At 34.8% G+C, this 11,354-nt stretch overlaps 1 protein-coding gene across 1 annotated transcript; it reads right to left on the bottom strand.

Annotated features, from left to right (window-relative positions):
- Nucleotides 1–1,215: 1,215 nt before the first annotated feature.
- Nucleotides 1,216–9,976, bottom strand: LOC128638391 (growth/differentiation factor 8-like). The gene is made up of 3 exons (XM_053690329.1): nucleotides 9,494–9,976; nucleotides 5,272–5,639; nucleotides 1,216–4,299 (listed from the first exon to the last, which is right to left on the bottom strand). The coding sequence occupies exons 1-3, from the start codon at nucleotides 9,855–9,857 to the stop codon at nucleotides 3,919–3,921; spliced, it is 1,113 nt and encodes a 370-aa protein (XP_053546304.1). The 5' UTR covers nucleotides 9,858–9,976; the 3' UTR covers nucleotides 1,216–3,918.
- Nucleotides 9,977–11,354: the final 1,378 nt, after the last annotated feature.

Here is an 11,354-nt window from a genome sequence, read left to right as displayed (position 1 = left end):
AAGTTACCTGTAAAATAAATATAAATCCTAAAATAGCTATAATATAATTATAATTTATATTGTAGCTATATTAGGATTTATTTTACAGGTAAGTATTTAGCTTTAAATAGGAATAATTTATTTAATAAGAGTTAATTAATTTCGTTAGATTTAAATTATATTTAACTTAGGGGGGTGTTAGTGTTAGGGTTAGACTTAGCTTTAGGGGTTAATACATTTATTAGAATAGCGGTGAGCTCCAGTCGGCAGATTAGGGGTTAATAATTGAAGTTAGGTGTCGGCGATGTTAGGGAGGGCAGATTAGGGGTTAATACTATTTATTATAGGGTTAGTGAGGCGGATTAGGGGTTAATAACTTTATAATAATAGCGGTGCGGTCCGGTCGGTAGATTAGGGGTTAATAAGTGTAGGCGACGTTGTGGGGGCAGTAGCGACGGTTTACGGAGCGGCAGATTAGGGGTTAATAATAATATGCAGGGGTCAGCGATAGCGGGGGCGGCAGAATAGGGGTTAATAAGTGTAAGGTTAGGGGTGTTTAGACTCGGGGTACATGTTAGAGTGTTAGGTGCAGACGTAGGAAGTGTTTCCCCATAGGAAACAATGGTGCTGCGTTAGGAGCTGAACGCGGCTTTTTTGCAGGTGTTAGGTTTTTTTTCAGCTCAAACAGCCCCATTGTTTCCTATGGGGGAATCGTGCACAAGCACGTTTTTGAGGCTGGCCGCGTCCATAAGCAACTCTGGTATCGAGAGTTGAAGTTGCGTTAAATATGCTATACGCTCCTTTTTTGGAGCCTAACGCAGCCATTCTGTGGACTCTCAATACCAGAGTTATTTTAAAGGTGCGGCCAGAAAAAAGCCAGCGTTAGCTACGCGGGTCGTTACCGACAAAACTCTAAATCTAGCCGTTAGTGAATTCATTGTCTGTTTTTCAGTGTATTAGTGTGAAAGATAGATAGATTTATAGATAGATAGATAGATAGATAGATAGATAGATAGATAGAGTACCAGTGAATTGTGTCTTGAGCTGTAGACCTAGATATTTTCAGAAATTAGCGATACACCTGCAATGACTGATGCTAATGAAAATTCACATTTTGCTATAACATGATTATAATGATAAATTTCACATAGTTACACTGTTTCACTATCTTTAAAAGAAAACAAAAACAACGAACACTTGTCTTTATAATCCACTCAAACATTTAAAAAAGAGACATTTTCAAGTATATGTATTTATTTACGTAATATCATTTTACCATAATAGCACTTATCAGAAATATAATAAAAAAATGTACAGTTATAATAAATGATACATGTATTTACAAAATATTGCAGTGCGTCTATTATGATTTAAAAAAAAACAAAAAAAAAATTTTGTTTTTCAAGATCTATAGCAATTATTTGCATTTGATTTGCATAGTGCAAATTGTCAGGTTGTAAATAAGAAAGCACAGATTGGTATTATTTCTTTCTTTATGGGGCCTTTTCATTAAGTAAATTAGAATAAAAAGGAACATCCATCATTGACCTTTGGATATATGGCAAAAGATAAAAAAAAAGTTGGCTAAAAAAAAAACAATTCAAGTCAGTTGTTCAGGTAAGTGTCACTAATGTGTCATCATTTTTTAGGATGGTCGTAAGAACTGTTAAATAAAAAGTAAATAGTTAACGGAGGTGTTCCAAATGGAAAGAGTCATTTTATATGTGTAAATCTTGTCTGCTACCTTTACATTCCAGTAAGTTTCAGTTGACATTACTCCCACGGACTCACTGCTATACAGATGTGTGCAGCAGGTTCCAACCATTTACCACACTTCTGATGTAGAAAAAAATATTTGTTTTTGAAAGGGTTAATCTGGTGTTACAAAAGCACGGAACAAGAGTGTCTATGGTAGCAACTGCCATATAACAGCAGTGACAAGCACAACATATTATATTAATGTTAAAAATACATTTAAATTTCCCAATGCAAGTAATGCGCCACATGTCTGTAGCTGCATTAATACATACAGGTTACCATATTTGCAAATAGCGAGATTTTTTTCTTTTCATTATAAACTTGATGTGTAAGCCTGAATATAACTTTCAGACTATTTTTGACATTTTTTTTTTACCAACTATTCATGTGAAGCACTTAATTCTAGTATATCTGGATATCCCAAAGTAGGATTGCTTAACCTATAGGTAAGTCATGTTTCCAGGAAGCAATAAATATGCAGCCAATGAGAAACTTCAACACAATTCATTACTGATGATGCCTGCCGTGCCTTATTGCCGGATCTTTCTTATTGCAGAGTTAATAACATGGGAATAATTTTAAAAAATTCTATCATTTTGTATCAAAATATACTTAAATGTTTATTATGTATATGATTGTAGCACATTTTGTAATATAAAGTATTTAAAAAATCTACTTTTTTGTTTTCCTTTTAGTACAATGATCAGCATTTGTTACACGCCCAAGTATCCAATCTCACATTATAGAAAGCTGCTTTTTGGTAACTACTCTGCCAATCCTGTCTGTGCACAATCTGTGCCTACCTCTGCTTGGAGAAAATGTGAACAAGGTACCAATTTTGGAATCTTTGCAAAGCAGCCTCAGAATACTGTTTATCATTATGTCCCTATAATGTATTCCGGTTTTAATGTTTCATGTGACAAATAGTAATACAATAATATTTGCTTTATTTATGCAACCAACATTTTTAAGGGGCTGTTTCTTGACACTTTGGGGCATATTTATCAAGCTCCGTACAGAGCTTGATGCACCGTGTTTCCGGCAAGCCTTCAGGCTCGCCAGAAACAGAGGTTATGAAGCAGCGGTCTAAAGACCGCTGCTCCATAACCTGTCCGCCTGCTATGAGGTGGCAGACAGAAATCGACAGAAATCAACCCAATCGAATACGATCGGGTTGATTGACACCCCCTGCTAGTGGCCAATTGGCCGCAAATCTGCAGGGGGGCGGCATTGCATCAGCAGTTCACAAGAACTGCTGGTGCAATGATAAATGCCGAGAGCGTATGCTGTCAGCATTTATCGATGTGCAGCGGACATGATCGTATCATGTCCGCTCACACAATCATAAATATGCCCCTATGGGCTCCATGTACTAAGCTGTGAATGCTGCTAAAGAGCCCATGTGGGGCAGGCTCAATCATGCAATGTAAGAAGCAGCTATCACCCAACCACTGCGTCTTACCCTCTCCACCACCTCTGAGTTGGAGGATATACATCACCTGAAAACGTTTGTTTGGGGTGATTGACAGGTGCAGTGCTGCACAAGCTAGTGTTTGTGCAGTAGCACATATGGGAAACGGACGTACAGTGTTTGCTATTATTCGCTGTAATACTAGGTGGACAGGTTCCCTTGTTGGCCTGTGGCTTCGGAAAGGGGTCCCTATACATTCAAACTAAAAATATGTCATATTTAAAATTAAAGATTTTTTTTTACTATTATTTAAAGGTAAATGAAAAATAGGTAAAGTGTGAATTTACATTGTTAAAAAAGTAGTGATGCGTAGTTGTAATTCTGGCTTTCAAAGAAACTCTTGTTTTTAAATACTGTACCCATATATAGTGCTTGCTTATATTTTGGGATTTGGAATAAAGCCCAAATTTTGCAGAACGAAGCTTTGAATGTGCCAAAATTGTTATGCTTTAATCGATTAAAAATTGCAATTTTACTTTTAATATTATATTTACAGTTAATGTTATATTGTTGGGTTTCAGAAAATTTACAAAACATAATTCCTTTGAACCTATGCATTGCTATGCACAATGCCTTCCCCTTTTATCTCATATAGCTATCTTGGTGGCTATTGATGCTTTACAGTTGGCCGGCTCTTAATATATTGTACAGATTGTAGAGGAAGTAAGATTATACCTCAGTTCCAATAAAATAATGGGTTAGAATGGTACTCACGAGCAACCACAGCGATCTACCACCATTGCTGGAATTTTTCCATAGATAATTTGTTCATTTTCATTAAAATATAGCATATTAATTGGGGACATTTTGGTTGGGGTGCAGCATGGACCTGCTGAGCCTCTGGGATTTGTTTGCTGAACAATATGAGTATGTGGGAATTTTTGTAGAAAAACTATCCCACATTCTCCAGAGCAATAATTGGCTTTATAACGCTTTGGTGCAATAATCCAGTCCCATCCAAAAGCTTCAAAATCAACAGTTAGTGGATAACGGCAGCACCGGGATTCTGTAGAATGTTCATCACAGTCAAGGCCAAAATCTCTTCGGGATCTTTTTGGGGTGTCCATCACTTTTACCTCCATAAATGGATTCTGATGGTAGAAAGGGAAAATGCATTATTACTTTTTCTACATTTAATGTGCATAAAATGTAAATCCATTTAGAGGACAGGGAAATCCACAATTTAAATGTTGGTTTTATTTATATAGGTAATGGTATCTTTTTCATGAAAAATAAGTTGGTTTTGCTGTTAATTAAAAGCTTGATTCTCTGTTATCTGAGTGCCCTATAGTTGTTCTAAGTATGTTCTGTTTTATGATCTGTTTTTCATGGATTTGATACTGTTTTATTTCTTAAGCAAAATCACTAAGCATTTAAGATTAAAAAAGAAATGAAAATGCTATCTGCTTAGATTAGATTGTCTAAATCTCATCAGTACTGTGAGGTCCCTCAAATAATTGTAAAAAGGCAAATTTTATCATGAGACCTGTTTATCTTAATGGGACACTAGACTTGAAGGACAGACACATACATTTGTGATTTCTTTCCATGCTAGTGAGTATTTTGATCATCAGGTCCTTAATCCTAGCATTGCTAAGATCAGTTGCAAGTGAAGTGTCCTATTTGAGACAATTTGAGAAAAAGCTATATAGTGCTCTGGTATGATATTGAACAAGAGCTTTCTAAATGAGAGAGAGAGATTGAGGAAGAGAGAGCAGGGAACAGTTATAAGTCCATTAAATGTTAAAGACTATGGGGCTAATTTATTAATGTGCGAGCGGACATGATCCACTGTAACGGATCATGTCTGCCCCACATCGATAAATGCCAACAGCATATGCTGTCGGCATTTATCATTGCACACGCATTTCTAATGAAATGCTTGTGCAATGCCGCCCCCTGCACATTCGCAACCAATCGGCCACTAGCAGGGGGTGTCAATCAACCCGATCGTATTCAATCGGGACGATTACTGAAGGCTCGCACGGAAAAGGCAGCATATGCTGCTTCTTAAACTGGCCCCTCTATCCCAGTATGCATTGTCATATGAACTCACTACTTACCAGTCCATCCTCATTGGAGGCACGGTAGGTGATTGGCAGTTCACGTCCATTTTCATCAGAAGCTTTAATTTCAATGCCTAGATTTGATTCAGGTTGTTTTAACCAGTTTTGCATCACTGTTTTCACATCAATACTTTTCCAAATACCAGAACCTGGGTTCATATCAATTTTTAGAGTTCGGATTCCAATATGCCTTGTGCCATCTTTCAGAGGCTTGATGATTCTGAAGATCTGTAGAACAACGGTCATATGCTTTTGGACTGGCTTCAAATAAATCCAGAGCTGGGCTTTTGCAATTTTATTGTATTGAATTATAGAGCTAAATTTAAAGAAGCAACATTTTGTTTTTTCTGTAGTTGGAATATCGGCTGCAAAAAAGAAAAATAAAATTACTGAAATATATGTATGGAAAGTAATGTTTTTTAAAACGTATGTAATTCTAAAAATCTAGTTATAGTTTAATATAAACCTTTTCATGTGTAAATATATTTGATATATGAATATAAGTTCAACAAATTAAAATAAGGTTATGCTTTTAGTGTCAGTCATATCATTACAGTGAATAGCCCTCAATCTGTCAACTGTCATTATGTTCCTTAAAGGGATACTGAAACCTTGTAATTAAAAGATAATTTGTTTTTGCAGTTGTACAATAAACAACAAATTAGGTGAGTGTGGATTTTTTGAATGCATTAACAACATTGTTTGCTGCAATTGTTTTTTAATACCCAAACTCCACCCTTCACTTGCCTGATTTGGAACAGCCAAGGCTTGCTTTTAGAAAAGACACAGCTAGCCATGGTAATTATTAAACACAGGAGCTGTTTTTTAGTTTCTATCTTGTCACCTCTGCTGAAGCCAATAAGGGGCAGATATTTGGTAGGTGTATGAATAAGATGCCTTTTTGAGCTGAAACGTGTAAGACCTTGTCTCACAACCCTGCTTTTTAATTTGCCATGGCTTTTGGATTTTGTTTGATGATTTGTGCTAATTAAAATGGCCTTTTATCTCCTGTTGGATCTGTGCTCTGCTGTTGTTCTTCAGATATGTGGCAGGGTTATGCTTAAGAAGTCTGACATGTGCACTTTTAGTTCTTTGAACTTGAAAAAACATACTTTTCAGACTTTAAAAAGAGGAAAATAAATAAACTATACTACAAAGATTTTGTACTATGTATAATTAAACATTTTATATTACAATCTCTAGATGTTTACTAGTCATTTACTGTATATAGAGACTGGGGCTAGTGGAAAAAATCTACATAAAAAATGGGTGAAATTAATAATAAAAGTATATTATGATTTGTTTAACTATACATAATTAAGCATTTAACAGGGTTTAAATTTTGAACTTAATGTCTATATTTTTGTAGTTAATAAAGAAGCTTTTTTATTATTATTATTATTATTATTATTTTTGTTCAGCAGCATTAACGTATTAAAGTTTGTGCTGTAATACGGACCATGCTGTATCATGACCATTAGAGGCATGTGGCCCTATTTATAACTTAAGGGCTCCAACCCAGATGCATTCAGGTATCGATTCCCTTTAGGAAATCAGGCTAAATAAAATTGTACATCTATTCTTTGCCAATCATAATACAATCCTTGTAAACCTTAGCAATTTCATATGTGTAAATAAATATAGATATACGTTTAAACTACTGTATTGGCCACTTCTCTAGCTTACGTTTTTATATTTACCCTACATAAAAAATACTAAAGCTGTATAAGAACTGCTGATTTGCTTAATGGAAACAGAATTCCATCAGCAATAGTTTTACTTACGATTTAGATTATTAGTCCCCATTGTATACATTCCCTTTTTTTAGCATAAAATACAGTTTTTCCCTGTAAAAAGAGTGTGCCCATAACAATGTTTTCCACTGTCCAGTCCCCTCATGGTAATCATCTGGGCTAAACCATATACTGAAAAACCCCATTACCCCCTACTTTGTCAGTGCATTAAGATGCTTTATTTTAATTCTTTAATAACATCTATGAATTTGCACAGAGCTAAAGAAGCTATAAAAAAAACTACATTGACAATAATAATGTTATCTATCATGTTAAATTATAATATTATAAATGAATAGGTATGTGTAGATATTTTTAGTTACACATCCCAGCTTGGTAGATATTGTAATATATAAATCTCTTTAAATAAGCATCTGTAGTGGAATTAATTGGCAATAATGTATAATAAAGTACACAAATGATGAAACTTGTTTTATCTACTAAAACTCTTTGGCTACGACAATTGCTGTACTTTATTTATCAAGTTAAACAATTAAAATACATTGAGATGTTCAGTCTGGTTTTCTGAATAGCTACTTCTGCAATAACATATTTTAATGACTTCACTTTGTGTTTAATACGTAACCAATGCTAATAAATATCACATCTAGTAGTTAAGATGATGAACGTTGTAGTTATATTCGGTGCGTCTCAATGTCCAGCTCCAACCCTAAAGGCTGTATATGGAGCTGTATTTAAGTATCCCTCTGATTGACATGTTCTCATGCAGAGACATCCTTAAATATTGCACTGTTTTGGGCCCGTCGGACATTAATTGTATAGAAATACATAGCATTAGAGTTGCTAATGACAGTGTTATGCTGATTTAACAACCTATGCGGTAGATCACAATTCCTTAGCAAAACGTATCTTATGGTTTTCTACAGAAAAACACCATTAAGGTTTTTTTTGTAAATAAATCATTTGATAAGTTTTTCTAAAGGATTGGAATTAACCCCCATATTATCACAAGGTATTAACAATCATAGTTTGAAAAATGTCACCTTAGTGAGTTGATATAATGGCTAACAACAACAAAAATAGCATATCCAGGTGTAACATGGGTCCTTGAAACATAAGCAGAATAATGAATGGGCATGTGAAGACTCCCTCACTGTTATTAGGCAATAGGCATCACATGTATTGTTCTAGGTCATCTATAATACTTGCAGTTTCAGAGAACATATATATATATAATTAGGTCTGACTGGTAAAACATTCCTTGTATTATTTTCATGTTTTAATGAATTATGTGCAAAATATTCTACAAAATGTAGAATATCAATACTGCCATTAACCTTTGTTTTAGAAGTCATAATAATAATAATATAATTAATAATAACCATTGTAAAGCTAAATATGTAATCTGACAAACCACATTTTAAATGATTAACTCATTGGAGCACAAATCAATGTAACATGCAGGGTACATTTTACACTCACAATCATAAACTATTGCTCTAAGCCATTTTCATGTGCAAAGCTTATGATTACAGCATGCTTTCAGCGGCATGTGTGTGCATTCCTGTAACTCTCTAGCCATTACATAACAGGCACAATGCAGATGCTGCAGGTCACAGTGATTTCTATGGAAAGAAATCAATTAAGAATCGCACTTTAAACACCTGAACTTTGCCAAATTGTACTCAGTAAGCTAAAAAGAGGCCTAAAGTTATTAGTATAGATAACTAGTGAGAGAAAAGGAGAGAAGTTACTGGAATAGTTAATATTAATGCAAAGAATACAAGAGGATGTTGATCTTCTGTTATTAATTAGTATTTCTTGGACTTTGTTTAATTATGGATTCATGGACCAATACCACATTCCCATGTAATGTAATGCAATTCTCTCAGTCTAAGAAACATATAATCAGCTGCTGTTGCTGTCTAAAAATAGCATACAATATTAATATACCATATCGGATGCTGCCTTGTAAAGACTTTCCTTAACCTCTTGAGTGCACTATGAATGCACATATTTTAAACTGAGCGTTTTTATGACCTACAAAGGAACGTGTGTATTTTGTTCGTACCTTGAACAGTTGGCTGTTATCCAGGGTGGGTGATGTTTGATATTTTATTTGTTGAATTGTAAAAATACATGACATCCATTTCATTCCATTCTTTTTAAATAAAAGTATTTTATGAACACACTTAAGCCTACAAGGTATACATTTCCCTGGTGTTAAGAAGGGGGATATAGCATTTCATTGAAAGGGTTAAACTTATCATTTTTCATTGAGAGTAAATCTCTTAGAACCAGATTAAGCCTCTAGGTCTACAGCGTGACCGTAAAGAAAAATACACTGCATTTCCAACACACTTGCACAGTAGCCAACAGCTTGCTGGTTAACAAAAAAAAAATCTGTCTAATGAATGAAGGAGCCTGAGAGTTGCTTTACGAAGTTGCTGGCATGCTTTACTTACGTTCTGTAGGCATTGTGATGATTGTTTCAGTGGTAGCGTGGTAATCATCTTCTTCCATAGAGCCTTCACTGCTGTCATCCCTTTGGACATCATATTGGTCAATCAGTTCTTGCAATGGTGGAGCCTTAGGCAAAAGATGTTTTATAGCATCCTTACTAATATTAGGTGCCTGCTCCAGTCGAAGTTTGCTAAGGATCTGAATTTTAATAGCTTCTAATCTGGAATTCTTGCTGTTCTGTCTCCAGGTACATGAACTGCACAAGGTACTTTTATCCGATGCTTGATTGCTGTCGTTCAGATCCACTGGACTAAATACTACAAGTAAAGCCAGGTAAATATAACTACACACATGTATCTTTATCATGTTCTCATAAAGTCAAATATGTTTCTTGATTTTCTTTGGCTTTATTTGATATAGATCTACTTTTTTAAGTTGATAAATTGTGTAGCCAACTGACCCTGATGAAAATATCAATTCCTGAAGAGAAGGACCTGGAATGACAAATCATGCATATTCCATGTGTGCTTTTATACTTCAACTTAAGTTACGCTTGTGTCACCAGAGCTTGTGATTGGCTGCCTCACACACAATGAGTCTAACTGGCAGAAGTTAAACTGTTCTTGTAACCAGAAGGGCAGTTTATTACAGCCAAGAGAGAGTTCAGCTTCCTAAATACTTAAAAGTGCATCTTTTCATGACAGTTATTAGATTCTCATCTATAACATACATAATAGGCATGATTCAAAATTAATCAGTAAATTATATGGTTTTCCAACAGCATGAACTCTGTGTTATAAATCACCAAAAAGCTTCTCAGTACAATGTTTTAATGTATGTTTTACTAAATTGCCATTTAAATATAAACCCCTATTGACAAGTATTTTTAGGAACATTTTGCTTGTTTTTTGTATTGTTATATGATGGTTAAATGTTAGTGGGCATCATTTATATTTATTATTCTGCATTTACCATTTTTAAGGAAAACATGCAATAAAAGGAATATTAAAATGGAACTTGGTATAATACTGGTTTGTTTAGAAGAGTAGTACAGGGCACACTTCATGTGGTCATTTCTATTTAGTAAGCATCTTGTAAGTTACTGAGTATAACATGTGATATGACTAAACAATGCCTAGTGCTTACCATCATTGCCCACAATGGTTTTAAGCTCTTGTGTGTACAGGTAGAGTGGTTGACGTCAGTAAATACACTAAGAGTCTAGTATGATTCCTATGTTTGTGTCTTTTCTACTTTTTCAAGGAGTTGAATGAATAACTTTTTCTTTGATAATATTGTATTTTACACACATTCATAAACAACCTTTATAAATTACTGCACAATGTTCCTGAAAGTAGAGTTCATTTTGCAATTATTCCTCAAAATAAAACTCTAAGGGATAGATTACAAGTGGAGCGCAATATTTCAAGCGAGATATTTGCGCTCCACTCAGTAATACCAGCGCATGTAAATGTGCACTTGTATTACAAGTGAGGCGCAATGCGAACACGACCTCACATTCACATTGCCCGGAAGCCTTGAGCTCATGAGAGGCTCCAATCCTAGCGCAGTACAGGGGGCAAATTGGGCAGCAATAAATAATATGTACGTATATAAGCATACATATATATTTAGAGTGAAAACTCAGTCCCATTCACCTCTATGTAAAGGCACTTTAGTGCATTTTTTTTTTAACACTCCACATGCCCTCACTTTAACCCTATATAACTGCTTTGTGCATTTTTTTTTAATTATGTAAATGCACTGTAATTGGAGGGCAATTGGGGCATATTTTAACTTTTAACCAGAAGTCTAACCTCTGGTTAATTGCGCTTAGTGCAAAGTGAAACCGCAAGCTTGCAG

This window comes from Bombina bombina, chromosome 1 (genome assembly GCF_027579735.1).
Source record: "Bombina bombina isolate aBomBom1 chromosome 1, aBomBom1.pri, whole genome shotgun sequence".
Taxonomy (NCBI): domain Eukaryota; kingdom Metazoa; phylum Chordata; class Amphibia; order Anura; family Bombinatoridae; genus Bombina; species Bombina bombina.
Note: the sequence above shows the minus strand (reverse complement) of the source record. Positions and strands in the feature narration are given on the sequence as shown.

Coding starts and splice junctions, on each gene's coding strand:
- LOC128638391 (XM_053690329.1), bottom strand. CDS start 9,857: ATGATAAAGATACATGTGTGTAGTTATATTTACCTGGCTTTACTTGTA. Junction 5,640..9,493: donor CATCACAATGCCTACAGAAC/GTAAGTAAAGCA, acceptor TCTTTTTTGCAG/CCGATATTCCAACTACAGAA. Junction 4,300..5,271: donor CCTCCAATGAGGATGGACTG/GTAAGTAGTGAG, acceptor TTCTACCATCAG/AATCCATTTATGGAGGTAAA.